Source organism: Labrus bergylta, chromosome 21 (genome assembly GCF_963930695.1).
Source record: "Labrus bergylta chromosome 21, fLabBer1.1, whole genome shotgun sequence".
NCBI classification, from domain to species: domain Eukaryota; kingdom Metazoa; phylum Chordata; class Actinopteri; order Labriformes; family Labridae; genus Labrus; species Labrus bergylta.
Window position 1 is genome coordinate 3765719 of NC_089215.1, and position 15302 is coordinate 3781020.

General features: G+C 43.1%; 1 protein-coding gene across 3 annotated transcripts in view; it reads right to left on the bottom strand.

Annotated features, from left to right (window-relative positions):
* Window positions 1-806: 806 nt before the first annotated feature.
* Window positions 807-15302, bottom strand: part of nbr1a (NBR1 autophagy cargo receptor a) — a 16450-nt gene continuing 1954 nt past the window's right edge. The window contains exons 5-22 of one of the 3 annotated variants that reach the window (XM_020644967.3): window positions 14562-14744; window positions 12971-13048; window positions 12661-12887; window positions 12448-12567; window positions 11869-12168; window positions 11349-11508; window positions 10723-10971; window positions 9376-9504; window positions 9127-9202; window positions 8886-8996; window positions 7994-8173; window positions 7719-7886; window positions 7335-7471; window positions 6768-7231; window positions 6404-6489; window positions 5112-5202; window positions 4746-4845; window positions 807-2951 (exon numbers count right to left, since the gene is read on the bottom strand). In XM_020644967.3, coding sequence (XP_020500623.2) covers window positions 2763-2951; window positions 4746-4845; window positions 5112-5202; window positions 6404-6489; window positions 6768-7231; window positions 7335-7471; window positions 7719-7886; window positions 7994-8173; window positions 8886-8996; window positions 9127-9202; window positions 9376-9504; window positions 10723-10971; window positions 11349-11508; window positions 11869-12168; window positions 12448-12567; window positions 12661-12887; window positions 12971-13048; window positions 14562-14744 — 3048 coding nt within the window. In that variant the 3' untranslated portion in view covers window positions 807-2762. The remainder of the gene's footprint in view (window positions 2952-4745; window positions 4846-5111; window positions 5203-6403; window positions 6490-6767; window positions 7232-7334; window positions 7472-7718; window positions 7887-7993; window positions 8174-8885; window positions 8997-9126; window positions 9203-9375; window positions 9505-10722; window positions 10972-11348; window positions 11509-11868; window positions 12169-12447; window positions 12568-12660; window positions 12888-12970; window positions 13049-14561; window positions 14745-15302) is intronic. The other 2 variants (XM_065950061.1, XM_065950059.1) reach the window with 2 other exon arrangements.

Genomic DNA, 15302 nt, shown 5'->3' on the forward strand with positions numbered 1-15302 from the left:
AAAAAAAAGATTTATTTTTGGGCTTTTTGGGCCTTTATTTGAGAGATAGGACAGTGGATAGAGTCAGAAATGGGGGAGAGAGAGAGAGTGGGGAATGACATGCAGGAAAGGAGCCACAGGCCATGGGACGCGCGCACTAACCGCTGTGCCACCAGCGCCCCCACCCCCTTTGCTTTTTCAACAAAATGACCCATGTAAGTAAAAAATCCGTACTTTAAAAAATCATTTTACTCTGCTTTACTGTGATAATGTAGGTTCATAAGCTACCTTCCGGTTGTTTTCTTGATATCTTGACTCATTTATGTCATTATCCCGGGAGCAGATCTCTGGTGTTCCAATAATTAGATTTCTGAAGGACTGAATTTAACTCTTTATATCCCGGGAAAACCAGCGTTGTTATCCCAAGGCAACAAGATAAGCCCATTGAGCTCTTGAGAAAAAAACCTAAATTGACTCATTGTAACAGGAAAACAGAGTAAAATATATGGTATGGATGTTTGTCCTCTTAGGGCTTGCGTTTTTTATGCTCAGCAAAAAACAAAATAATTTTATTCTTGACTCAAGACACAATCTTGAGACTTAACAGTCTGAGTAGATTTTGCACTTCAGTGACTTTCTTATATACGTTGAACCTGCACACAAAATTCTGTTGAAACTGCAGTATTGTCACAGTAACCTTTGAAGCCTCTGTACCTTTTGTTACGTCTAGTTAACCTCGTACAGAAAGCACTGCAGGCCTTCATAAAGGACACACATGGTGCAGCGTTGCATAACCTACATTCAGACACTTCTCATTAACAGAGGAGAGATGTGCAAATAGTTTATTGGCGGATTGACAGTTGAGAGGATTCAATGTATACACTCTGTGGCAGAAGAATAATTCGACAAGCGTACAGTAGTAGATATATTCACAATTATTCTCTAGAGAAAGATTTTTTTTTAAACACGGAGAATCGTCAACATAAGAAAACGTGATTTGAAAACTCGCCAACCCGGCACACGCACGCTAAGAAAGAATAAATGAAGAGAACAGAGGTGTACATTAACGTAAATCTGTGCACACACACACACACACACACACAATATGTCAAATCAGCACATTTATGTCAGTAAACGAATAATCATCTCTCCAAAAGGCAATGTATTTAAATAAAAACATACTTGGTTCCACTATGAGATTAAAGGAATGTGTTTAGAGACATCTCAGCTTGGATTAGTGTTGAATGACTGTTGCTAGGTTTATATTTTTTTTGAAGGGGGAGGGATGGTGGCTGAATGAGGACAAAATGCAGGCAGGGGAGATAAATGATGATGCAAAGCCCCCCCCCCCCCCCCCCCAAACTGTGACTGTGCTAAGACCACAAGAACACGACTCATCTCTACAGCCTCTACCTGTCATGCAGGTGTCTCCTAAAAAGCGGTAGAAAACATCCGAGTCCGAGCGGCAATTGCGCTCGGGCAAAGTTTTGAATACATTCCACATGTCAACGTCTAAAATAACAGTACTCTGATACAGAAAAAGATTGCATTGTTTAGGCAGATTTCACTACGATAATCAAGAAACGTCTCAGATATCTTGTTTTTTTTCTTTTCTTTTTTTCTTACTACTGCAAATTGCCGACCCTTAACACCAAAGAACACCCATGAAAAGCTTCAGTAGCATCGTCTCACACGAGAGCAGGCCTTTTTTTTTTTTGACATTCAACAATACTACCATCCACTGCTCTATTTGAGAGAAGAATCTAGCCAAAGAAGCCCTTTTTTCTCCGAATACGATTATTTTCAGCGCCGAGGAAGCAGCTACGACAGCCACACAAACACGAAGATGAAAGAGCTGGAATACTACACTCCTATGTCCGGTCTGAACTACACAGCTCCTGCAGCATTACATCGACACAGAAGGCTCTATGGTCCAAGGTAAACAAGGCATGGCAAAGGTTCACCGCTAGTCTGAGTAATTTACAGGTGTATATGTTTCATTTCAACCCAATGTTGAAGCTAAAGTAAAGGCAAAGGCAGGGAAGCCATTCTTTCTAATTTAGAGTTTGAAGAAATATATGCAAATTTTTAAGTTTTTTTTTTTTACACATTAAAAGGCAGGGTTGGTCATTTCCTCCAGATACACTTTTTAAGATTTTGGTTGAAATTGTCTTTAGGTCCTGATAGGAATTAATAACTCATGAGCTCTGAAAAAGGAACTAAGAAAATCATCATCTGTAGCCGTTGTTAGCCTGTAAAAACTTCAACCAATGTCTGCACGAGGTGCCATTTTTATGAACCAATCACGGCTCCCTGTCTCCCTGCTCGTTCTCTACCCCTTGTGTGCACGAGCCCACACTCAATGCATGAGCTGAGGTCCGCTTCTGGACCAATGGTGCTTGTGCATGTAAGTGAGGGGGCGTGGCTTTTGAGGGAGCACAGAGGGGAGTGGCCGGGTGCAGACGGAGCACTGAGGGAATGCTACTTTCAAAATCATGCTAGTTTTTGAAAAAATAACCAACCCTGCCTTTAACGGATTTTTTTGTGTGTGTAATTATTATTAATTTTGTTCCAAATAAATGATCAACCAATAAGTCACACACAGAAAGGTTTTCTTTGTCTGGACTTTACAGAATTGAATATAAAGCTAGACGCTGTAAAGGGTGAGTGATATGCAGGACATAATCTAAATATTTTTACATCATGTTTTCAATTCCTTCTTTTAAAGCCTTAAACAAAAGTAGCCTCTCCCCCTGCGGTTATCCCCCCCCCCCCTCCCCCCTTTAGTGCAGAGAGTTGACAGCTTTGTTCTGGCTGTCTTCGGCCATCTGCACCAGCTCATTGACGGTGTGCAGCAGGCTGTAGCCGTGCTTCCTCAGCAGCCGCTGGTTGAGCCGCTGGTCTCCGAAGCCCATCTCCAGCAGCATCGCCATCATGGAAGGGTCCTGTCTGGTGGCTGGGTCGATGCCTCGCTACAGTGGAGGAAGGGGGGAAAAAAAAAAAGACACAAGATAAATTGATGATGTCAGGAGCTTTGAGCTAGAAATTAATTTAATACTGATGCTTCTTTAAGAGCTACAAAAGTAAAACCAGACAATCAGCCACAAGATTGATGTGTGATGGATGATGTACAGTGAGCGGTTTCTTATCGCCTAATGGAAACATGACACAGTGAGCAGGATCTCCACGATCACTATACATGATCCTGCTCATTACATGGCTATTTACATAAGACATCCGTAATGTGACGCACAAAAAATTAGATTTTAGGTTCGATTGGCTTGATTTTAAAATGACTTATTTTTTGTTTAACTAGCCTGTTGGAATCCACCCGTTCCTTTCAATTCAGCTTTCTCTACAGTTAATCAAAAATTGTGGAAGAATTCTGTTTTTTTGCACTCTGGCACCCACCAAAGGCCTCTTGCTGCAACTGCACTTTCAAAAACGCCAGTGTATTGACATAGCCAGCTCAGAGTCACACTTGCAGCCTACTGTTTCCTGTAAAACTCTGTCTTGCTCGGTCCCTCTCTTTTTCTCTTAGCCTCATCCGTCCACTTTCGTCTCTTAGCCGCAGCATTTGTATGAAACAGAACAGAGACAGGTAACTTGCTTCTATTTAGCTGAAGGCTGCTGTGTGAACTAGTGGCTTAAAGCCGTACAAAATTCTCGCAAAGAACAGAGCCCGGCTGCCAAAGTTACATATTGCTGAAAACAGGCGACCAGCAGGGCACTCTGTGGACATGGGATGGAAACTATTCTCCCTTTTGTAGGTTATTGTACTTTTAGATCGACTCTGAAACTAATATTTTAAGGTGGGAAAGTTACATCCATCTGTTTTCCCTCTTTTCTCTGATGTTTTGTCCTTATTCTCTTTTTCTCCCCTCAGTAAACTGACAAATATCAAAATACCTGGACTTCTTTCTGTGGATTGAGGTTACATGGTTGACACATATTTTAATTTTGTGAAGAAATAGCTGCACCGAAGATCCACAAACACAGCATTCTTCAGACGTTAAATCAGTTTAACCCCCGGCTGGCTTCATTTTACATACGTTGCATTGTGTTTTACAGCCGAGGCCACTAGGCCATGGAAACAGAACACGCTCCCAGTTTATCACCTTATAAACCTGTTATGATGAAACAGTTACCTATTGAGACATCCAGCTGACGCAGTGGCAAACTAGCATTGATTTGAACCCTTTAGTCCCTCTCCTGAACGCTCTGTTGGTAACCACGGCAACTCCTGAGAGACAAATCTGGCTCGATGTATGTTGACCAAGTATTTGTTTGATTTATTAGTCGCAGTTTGTGTGTTGCAGATGTGTGGTACAAAGGTTTATCAAGAATGTTTTGCTGGAAGCAGCTGCTTGTGTTTGGCTTGAAACGACACCATGACATCATTGCAGAACATTTGGAAGAAAAATTCTCTGTTGGCTTTTCAATAGATCAAACACCTTTCCCATTACAATAATTTACGATATTACGATATTTTGTGTTGTTAATAGAAAAACAACGACTGAAGCCCTGTTGATGTCATAAAAATGTCCTCAAAAATACCACAAAACAGCTGCAGAGTTTTGGCTTTTTCAGCATCTTTGAGGAGGGGAGAAACTGTTCGGACTGTTAGGGATGTTCGGGAGTTTTATGAGAAAGCACTCGTCCTCCCCACCACAAAGTTCTTCTTAGAAACATCCACTTAGTTACTTTGATCGTGTGACATCATCATGAACACATTTGTAGTCCCTGGTGGTCTCTGTGTGACATACCTGTATGGAACAGTTTGGTCCAGTGAAGAGGGCTTTATAAGCAGACGCTGCCACAGAAAGGGCCCCCTTGACGAATCCCTCTGTGATGCCTCCTTGGCCTCTTGCGTAAAAGAAAGGATGTGGTTACTTTTTGGTTAGAGAACAGACCTACAGAGGACATTTTGTTCCATTTAAGAGTAAAAAAGAGAAGAGATCTTTAGCTGTAAATACGAGAGGAGCATCACACAGCTTTTAGAACAGGCTATAAACTCAACTGCTTATAAAGCTACTCGAGGCTCCAATGTTAAAAACAAATCAATACTAAATAAATAAATACTTTCTTCACAAAGTAAGCATGTCAAGTTCTAGTCTTTTGTAGTGTTGCACCTTGGCTGCAAAGCGTATCTGGGTCTGGGGTTATATGTCTCAAAGGCACTGGATGCTGAGCCTGCTGATCTCGACAGACCACCAGATGATACTGCAGAGCGAATAGAAGAAGGAAACACACACACACACACACACACACACACACACGCACACGCACACAATATTAAAGGAGGAACAGAGCATTTTTGCTGAAGCAACAAATCCTGAAAGCCTGAGCGTGTGAGCTCGCTTCCTGTCATCCCACAAAGGGCAAAATGTGTTTCCTCTCTTCGAATGACTAAACTGCAAATACATGTCAACAAAGTGAGCGATCCTGTTTTTAAAGGATCTAGCTCTTTATTAAAAGAGCGTCTTGTTTGTGTCTTGTTTATGTCGGTTCAGTTTGAGAACTTGAGTTTGCATTTGTTTTTCAAATATTTATTGCAGAAGCCGAACAAAGTTTGTGTTTGGCATCTGGCAAAAATGTAAGCAGTGATGAGATATCTTAAAGGTCACATATTCTCCTCCTCTTCAACCAGTGTAAATGAGTCTCAGAGGGCCCCAAAACATGTGTGTGAAGTTTCTTGTTCTAAATCCACTCTGATCCTGTATTTGATCATGTCTATAAACCCCTCTATTTCAGCCCTGCTCAGAACAGGCTGTTTCTGTGTCTGTACTTTTAAATATGTAAATGAGCTGTGTCTGACCACACCCCTTCTCTGGAAGGGCTTGGGTGGCTCGGGCTGTCTTGCTACATGCTCGATTGTTTGCAGAGAGAAAGAGGAATCAGAGGGCAGAACAAACACCTAGCTGTGGGAGTGTCACCCACCTGGGGGAGGGGCTACTGCCCTTTGTGATGTCATGAAGGGAAAATCTCCAAACGGCCTGTTTGAGCACACATTTTCTGAAAAGTGGAGCAGGCAAAAGACGGAGAGGGTGGACTTTTCTCATGATAGGGCGGTTTGTTGACAGACTAGAGACATATATTAGTGTTAGAAAAACATGGTATAAGTATATTTTGTATAAAATGTGACCTTTAAAACCCCCAGTCAGAGCCTACAGGTGGATGCTCGGATCGTGGTCGGGCTGAGCAAGAGTGCAGCACTGATGAAAGTCAGAGGTGACAATGAAAGAGCAGAGGTAAAGACTGAAAGTCTTGCAGCTTAAATACACCGCTAATTGAAAGGTGATGGATAATGATAAGATCAGTGCAGCTGGAGTTTCCTGCCTGAACACGCTCGCAGCCGTCGCCTCATTAGTTTAAGGAAAACCCCCAAACTGAGTGAATTAAAAAAGGGAAAAATAAAAATCACCATTTAGGTGGACCCTCGGTTGGGGCGGCTCATATGGGTCACAGGCCGGGGGGCTGGGGTCCTCAGCCAGGTACAGTGCTTCAGACCTGAAACATACAGAAAAAAGAAGAAGAATGAAACCACAAAATGCGGCAACAAGACGATAAATCTTATAAATTGTTGAGGAAGTTTCATAAAGCTTGACCAAAACGCAAGAAGGACTGAGAAGACTCTGATGACTGAGGTGTAAGTGGTTCAGATAACATTAACGCCTATATAAGGTCACGCGACCATATAAGGCTATCCTACATGCTACACAATATTACAAAACTTCTGTCAAATGTCATAACTTCCAAATGTCCACGAGACTGAGCTCCTGTCTAACCTTGGTGAGTAGAGGGCGGGCGGGGGCAGCAGGGGGTCTGGCAGCACGGGCGGCGGCACCACTTCAGGGGTGAGCGTGGTGGCGTCGAGCGTCTGGGAGGCACACAGCATCTGGTTCACACTGCTGTGGATGGATGGAGGGAGAACTGGAAGCCAGGTGTTCACAGGTGGATCCTCGTCTTCAGGCACCTCCATCTTCTCCTGCCTCTCACTCAGAGGTTCAGCCGCGTCGGGCTCAGGCTCGGACTCTTCCTCTTTCTCCTCGTCCACGTCTGGATCAGCTGAGGTTACATCATCATCATCATCATCAGCAGCAGCAGCAGCAGCGGTGGCGTCAGCTGGGTCTGGCTGCGACATGGCAGAGCTGTACATGGACTCACCCAGAGGCCGGCTGGTGTCGAAGCAGTCTGGGAGGACGATGATGTAATCGTCGCAGGAGGAGACTGAAGAGGTCTGGCTGCTGACCTGAGACACAGGAGGAGAAAGAAGGTAAACCACTACGGGAGCAACTCGAAGGAAGCTAAAGTCCCCTTTGTGGCATGTTTTGGTTATTAGAAAAACATTTCACCTCCTCCCAGTCTTCTCCTTTGTTGCCGCCCTCCTCTCCCTCCTCTTCGGTGTCCCTCATGCTCTGCAGCTCGTTCAAAACCATGACCTCTTCGTCCTCTCTGTCAGGAGGTGAGCTGATCTGTGTGTTTTCATCCGCTGGTTTCAGCAACAGAACCAAAAAACACAAAAGAGGTAAAGAAGAACGACTAAATGAGCGACTCAAACGTGCAAAGTAAGGCTGAATTTGTTGAAGACGATGAAGTCATGACAGGGAAATGAAAGCACAAATGTTGTTTTATGTGGGCAGATGTTATGAAGACATGGCACATTTTAAGAAAGAATTTAAAATCTGAAGCTAGACTTGAAACAAACAGAGATATTGAATCCTGGAAGGTGTCCTGACCTGGACTTGTCTCCTCTTCCACGCTGATCAGGTTGAGACCGGTGTTTAGAGGCAGAGCTGAACTCTCCAGTCTGACAGCACAGATCTCCTCTTTAACTTCTTGCACTCTCTCTGACTTCTCAACATCCACCGGCTTCTCAAAGGGAAAGTTTGGACCACGAGAGGAAACTGAAATTATAATATATAAAAAAAAACAAAGGAAAGAAATTTAAAAATAAAGCTAACAGCTCTTCAAGACAAATTTAATTAACTGTGTAGAATATGAACGTCCTCACTGTTTGCTTTGAGGCTGCTGTGCTGGGCTCGGCGCAGGGGTCTGTGATCGGGGGCTTCCTCTAAGGTGAGGGAGCGGATGACGGTCTCACAGAGGAACTGGGCTCCACTGATCTCCTCCTCCCGGTCCTCCTCCTGGGCCACAGGCTCCGGCTGCCCGCTCTCCTGCCTCAGCTTCACTCCTGGTGAAAACACACAAACACACACACCAACACAAAGAGTTAGCATTACACTTCCACATCCTCGGCAGACTCACAATGAAGAAGGAACATTACCCACTAGAACTACATTACCCACAATTACTTGAGATGACTGACAGTTCTCAGAGATTTCATCCTCCGTACATTCTCCACACTCATACATTTTCAAGAAGGCCGATGTACAAGTAGGATAAGTTAGAAGAAACACTTGTTTTTAATCTCAAGATGTTCTCATGTCTGTGTGAATACTCAATTCTGATTGGCTGACGTGGGTGTCCATTAACCTTCGATATATGGACACCTGTGGAAGTAGTTCCAGTTAATCAGTCTGTTCACTGTTCAAAAATGAATGTGCTGCAGACGGTATCTAAGATGGGTAACCATAGCAACATAACCCTAACCCTAGCCTTTATCTTTTCTGGCTCTTCTGGCTGCAAACTCTGCAACTTTAGAAATAATTAAATGGGGGAAAAAGAGAATATCTTCTATCTGGACCACCAGAAATTTGGGAGAGAGAGTGAGGAATGACACGTGGGAAAGGAGCCACAGGTTGTCTACACAGCCTCCGTACATGGGGCGCGCTCTCACCACTAGGCGACAGGCGCCTCAGATTTGTTTCACTTTAGTTGCTTCTCCTTTACTAACAACATCTGTACTGATTCTGGAGGATTTTTCAGAAAAACAATCACCTTACCGAAAAGAGTTCTGACCCCTGAGACCTCCGAGTCATCTTTTATCTGTGAAGCGACGGCCTTCTCCAACACTGGAGCATCAGGGGGCAGAGGGGATATGCAGGGTGTCAAAGCTGCAAGTCAGGTTAGACAAACACAACAGAGGTTACACACTTCAGATATAAAAAAAACAACAACAAAAAAAGACAGGAAGGAAGTTGTAGAAGTTCTCTTCAGTGTTTTAAAGCAGCCGGTCTTACTTACCCACAGGCGTGTTGTTAGGAACCTTCTCCAACTCCTGCACGATGTTTATATCCAGCAGCTCAAATGACAGAAGATCCTACAAACAGAAGACGCATAGAGAACATGATTTCTGCTTTTCTGATCAGTTTGCACATGCATGTGATCCAAATCATATTTTATAATGAAATGTGACTTTCTGTGGTGAATGACTGAAACATGTTTTTTTTTTTTTTTTTGCAGTTGATTGAGGAGCATTCTGAGTGTGTGCACCTGCGCAGTCAGCAGGTCGACCGATGGGAAGTACAAGTCCTCATGGCTCAGGTCGATAGCAAAGCCAGGACCAGGACTGTCCTGAGACCGGACCTCCCTCTTCTTCTCTGCTGGCTTAACGTCCTCCTTCTGAAGCACAAACAAAAACAGTATCGTTAGAGTCAATATAGTGAGCGCACAACACATGCTTTTGGTATCATAGTTAGGAGCCTTACTTGTTGTTATTCTCTAATCTTTATCACAAACATCCATGTTTACTTTTCTTTAATATTTAACCAGAGACCAGGACTGACACAGACTTATATATCCAATCCAAAATGTTATATTCAAACATTGAGATCCTCTCTTCAGGAAAAGGTAAATGTGTTGAAGAAACGACTGATATATTTCATGTCAATAAATTCAAAACTAAATGTTGAGAAAAAGGATGCATGACAAGTTAAAGCTCTGTGTTAAATATCCTGCCTAACAAAGAACTGAAATATTATCAGTAAAATTAACTTTAAAGTATCTGAAGTAAAATAATGTTAGTTGAGAAGCAAGAGAAACGTTTTTTAATGACTTTAGAAGTACTGTGCAGTGGTTTCCAAACTTGGCGTGAGGACCCTCTAAAGGTCACCTGATCAATCTGACGGTTCATGAGATGATTCATGGAACAGAAAAGTCGCTCTGACAAACTTCTGTGTCTTTGAGCCTCAAACATTAGTTTTTTTAATAATGGCACAAACACAGCACCAGTGTGATATTTCAATTTAGAGCAATAAATGATGTTTTCTGTCTACATCTGAAATGCTAGATGTTTACTGTCTAACATAAAACTAATACAACCATGCATAAAGTATGTTATATACATTTATATTCAGAATAGGTCATTGAGTTTCCTTAATTGTTTCCCTTTCCCTTCACTTGAGTGTGTGTTATTTTTCATTTTGACCTGATAATAAATGAATTAATGCCACGTTTGGAGTAGAAATTCCTCCCTGGTAGAACTCGTCTGACACAAAACAAACAACAGGCCCACACTGTTGATTTTAGTCTGAACAAGATATTGTATTTTATAAACTTATCCCATGTTTATTTTTTATTTTAATCATAATCTGTGTAGTCATTAAAGCTCAAAGGATGTGGCAAATAAAAAAAATGTTCATATTTCCCTCTGGAATAAAGTCGATGAGTAAAAATAAAAGTGTCATAAAAATGATGTTCTCAAGTAAAGTGCTTAAATTTAAATACAGGATTTGAGTTTAAACACTACTTCTGTGTCCCAAATGAAACCATTAAACGATGTTAAGTTGATGTTTTCAGTGCGGGAGTGCGGAGGGGGGATTCAGTGGATTTCAGACTTGCCAGTCGTTTGCTCTGAGGAGCGAGCGTGTTGCGGCCGTCGCCGGGTTCGACCACGATGCTGCACCAGACGCGCGGGCCGAACTGACACCCGCAGTGCGCCAGCCTCCAGTGGGAGGTGTACGTCCCCTCCATCACGGGAGCCACAAAGGCCACACTGACCACTCCCACCTGCCCGGGCAGCAACAGGGGGACCGGCACCTCCCTCCTCTCCTCTGACGCCAGGCCGAGGTTCCCCCACATGAACACTAGCTGGGTGCACGTACACACATACACAGAACACAAAAATAGGAATACACATGCGAAAAGGCACAAAGACAAAAGCATGCAACCAGAAAAAAAGAAAAAAGAATACACACTCAAGTGAAGTAAAGTCAGTCACTCACTCACACACATTCAAACAAGGACAGAGACTCCAGAACTTAAACGACGACACAGATTCAAAAGAATCAAATCATAAAAATCTCAGACAGAAGGGGCATTAGAGGCATTAGGCTGGATGAGAAATCTTAGCTGGTGTTAGAAGATTAGAATGAGCTGAGTGGGGGCTCAGAGTGGAAGTAAAGCAGGAGGAGGGGGGGGGGCAAAGAGAGAGTGGGGCCTGCCCTCTCGACGGGTGGGAGGGGTACCTTGGTCTCTGAGGTCCAGCTGATAGTCCCCGAGTTCCTCATCTTCCAGTATTTGATGAACTTGGTTCCAGGCTCCAAACGGGTGCCGTCCGGCAGATTTTCATCCAGAAACAACGCAGCCATAGTGGGCACCAAGGACGTGTGCGAGACCCCAGGACCCCTAGTTTCAAGTGTACAGAGCATTGTTGAAAATAGCCCTGGTTTCTTAAAACACCCATCTCTTTTGTTCTCTACGAATCAAAAAAGCAGGACCCCCAGATTTTTTTTTTTTTTTTTGCAGCTCAAAAGCAATTTTTCTTAGAAAATCTATGAAGCAGCAGCAGCAGTTTTCACATTGAGGTAGTTCCAACATTTTTTCCACCACCCCAGAGCAGCCAGCGATACACTCATACATACTAGATTACAAAGATGGCATATTTTGATTTCTTTTTCTTGGAAAAAAAAAAAGATTTTTATTGCATCCATGCTGGGTTTCGAGGTACCCAGCACTGGCGGACGCCCCTTCCGAGATGGCGCTTACTCTGGACTGGAGGCCTGGGGGTCAGGGACCGGGGCAGGGGCGGGACCTTGGGCTGGGGCTGGACCTGAGGCTGTTTCTGAGGCAGCAGTGGGGGGCGGAGCCGGGACCTGGGTGGACGCGGAGGCCGTGTTTGTCAGGTTGGCTCTGCCTGAGGTAGAGGGCCCGCTCCACTGCAGCCCCCTCTTCTCCAGTCTCAGTTTCTTCTTGATTTCCTTCACTTCAGCTCTGAGCTGCCTCCTTTCAGCTTTGAGGCGCTGTCGCTCGGCCTTGCGCACTGTCCTGTCTCCTCGCCTTGGGAACCTGGTTTGAAATGTCATCAGGAACACCTATTTGTTGACTATCAAATGTTTATTTTTCCAAGAACAAAAACACACATTCACACAATTCATAAATTACACTTATGTAGCTGCTAAAACACTATTTAAAGTCCTGCCTTGCGTCTATTCTTATTTACGTTTTCCTCCATTAATACAGACCAAGTGACAACACAGAAGAAGCACTAACACTGTCGTAAGTAAAAATGTCTTTTTGCTTCAAGAAGTGGGGAGATTTATCCTCAGCCTTGGGTGGGGGGTTTACCTCAACTCTCCCGACATTCCATGCTCGGGGATGGAGAGAGGAGTCTTGGTTCTCACAAGGTTGTGGCTGGGGTCATGGCTATGCCTGCACATCTCACACAGGATGCAGGACGGGCACACACTGGCAGGGAGAACAAAGAAGAGAAAACGCAATGAAAGCATTTCATAGACAAAGTATGACATTTAAAAAAAGGTAAGCAGGGTGTTTATCTACCTGCACTTATAGGCCCCTTCAGAGGTGAGTTTGTGGCAGCTGCTGCAGTTTGGGGTGTAGCCAAGAGATCCGTTCGAGGTGGAGGGGCCTGGTCTGGGCCCTATGGGACCGCCAGTAGCCCCCCCGCCGGTCTCGAGGGGCCCATCAGAAGCTTTGTGTGTGCAACACTGGCCAGAAAAGTCGCTGCACATCCTCTCCACCACCTCTTTCACGACTTCATCTTTAAACTGAGAACAAAGAGGATTTGTTTATGTAAGATGAAGGAAACCTAAAAATTCTGATGACATCTTCGGTCTGTTGAAAATCTTACCTTCTCCATGTAAGATCTGAACCACATGGGAGGCGGCTCGTCTTCTGGTTTGTTCCCCTTGGTGTCCTTCACTGTTACCTGTATCCAAATACATCAGACGCACAATCTCAACAACAGTCATGTACAGGGGTGAGAGAGTGGTGCACTTATAAAGAATAATATGTTTGGAAAGGTTTGAATAAGAATTGAAGCACAGACTTGTATTATAAGGGCAAAGGGATAGAAGTTAGACCTCATGTGAAGTAACCCATCTGTTGTTTAATTATCATGTTATCTCAGCATGTTTGCACTTCACTAACCAAACACCATGGGGACTTTTCTTCTGTCTGCATTCGCACCGCCGTGGTACCTACTCTGAAGCAGGAGCTAAAAAGGTTCCTCTAAACGCAGTTCTAGGAACTAAAATAGCTCATAGTTAGTGTATTTAAAAAAGAGGAGGGTTCCAACAGATCCTAGAACTATGAAAAAGTTCCTGCGGTCTGAAACGCACGTTGTCTCGTTCAGCCTTGTACATATTAGTCTTTGTTAATTTTGTGTTGATTGTTGATAATTAATGTATTTTTTGTAAATAGAGAGTTCAGTTTACAGACGTCAAATTCCTTGCATGTGTGAGCAGTCGGGCTGGGGGGAAAACTTATCTTCTAATCTTCTGAGATTTTAAATTGATTCATAAATTCCAAAAAAAACTATTTTTTTTGGGGGGGGCTAATCAGTTATGCTAAGTGCTAATGCTAACTCAGTCAGAGGTCAAATGGAGCAACAAGATATACAGCCGGTCTCACAGATGACTGGAGTAGATCCTTAAAAATTCACTAATTTAAAAAAAAAAAAAAAAAAAAAGACTTTGAATCCATGAATCCAGAATCTTTCTGAATCGAATTGTGATCCCAAGAATCAAAATTGAATCAAATTGTGAGAAACCCAAAGATTCCCAGCTCTAGTGAGAATACCTGGTCAATAAATCTGATTCTGATTCTTCAAACTTTCATGAAAACTGGGTTAATTCCATCATGTTTCAAAGTTGTGTTTTTTTTCCAAGCACTGAATCAACATGTTTTATTGTTATTTTTCTTATAGAAAGGACTCTGTTGGATTTATATCTTCATGTAATTTATATTTGAGTATATCTTTATAATGCTATGTGGAATACCATTGGCTTGTTCTGGGATCTTTCTATGGTTACAGAATATAAATACCCCACAGACATATCTGCTAAGTGATTATTCACCCTCTAAACCTCTAAACAAACAAAGTGCTGAGTCATGCCCACAACACTAACTTTAATATTTGATTTCCAGATTATTTAAATTATTTAAACACAAAGATAACTTTTGTTGGCCCTGCAGAGATTGAGCTGCATAACCCTCCACAAATATATATTTTTTAAATACGATGCATAGACACTGAAATATTGGAGATAAATCACATAAACATTGTTCAAACAGAGAACAGCTGCTCACACGTATGCAGACAGTTTGAACATGTGGGTTAATTTAAATGAGAACAAGAATCCTTTTATAATTTAAATTCAGCACATTTGACAGTGAGTGAGAAACAGGAGGTGGTGTTGGAAGAGGAGGATTGTCCTTACAGCTTCTCGCTCCGGGGTGACCTGTGTGCCCTTGTCCACTGTTTTGACCCTGGATGGATAAGGAGGAGCGGGCCGGAGGTCTCCCTTCAGCTCCTTCACCTCCGTCTTCAGAGGGCCTCCACAGGCCTGCCCCTTCATCTTGTACACGTTCATGTGCAACTGGTTCCCCTGCTTCTCTGCACTCTGTACACACGAGGAAACACAACACGACTCAGAAAATATGAAGAAATGCAGAAAACATGTCCGACTTCAACTTCTAAAAACAAAAGATATGACTTTGGAACAATGCAACATGTGTTATTGTGGTTCTTTATTGTCCTCTGTTACTAAGTGAATGCTGCTACACTGGAACAGTAGCATGTTTGTGTTGTCATCGAGTACAGTCACGCAGTACATCATGAGGCGAGGAGTCCTGTGCTGAAATAAAACTCCGGCTCTGCTTCTTCATTTGTCTAATGTGTTAATAATTACCTTTAAATCCCTCATTCGTGAAGTTTTCTTTTATATATATATAACGTCTGTCCGATTCAGAACAATAACAGGATTTGTGTTTTCTCGAGCTTCCTTTATCAACCCAGCGCTAATCAACGTGTGAAGTTCCTTAAGTTACCCCTGTGGTGATCCTCCTTTCAAGTCATTTCCATTCTCTGAATAGACCCCTGCATCAGGCGTGAGAAACTAACTAAGTGCTATAGGCCTCTCAGACGCCCCCCAGCCCTGGAGCCGACAAAGAATTCACAC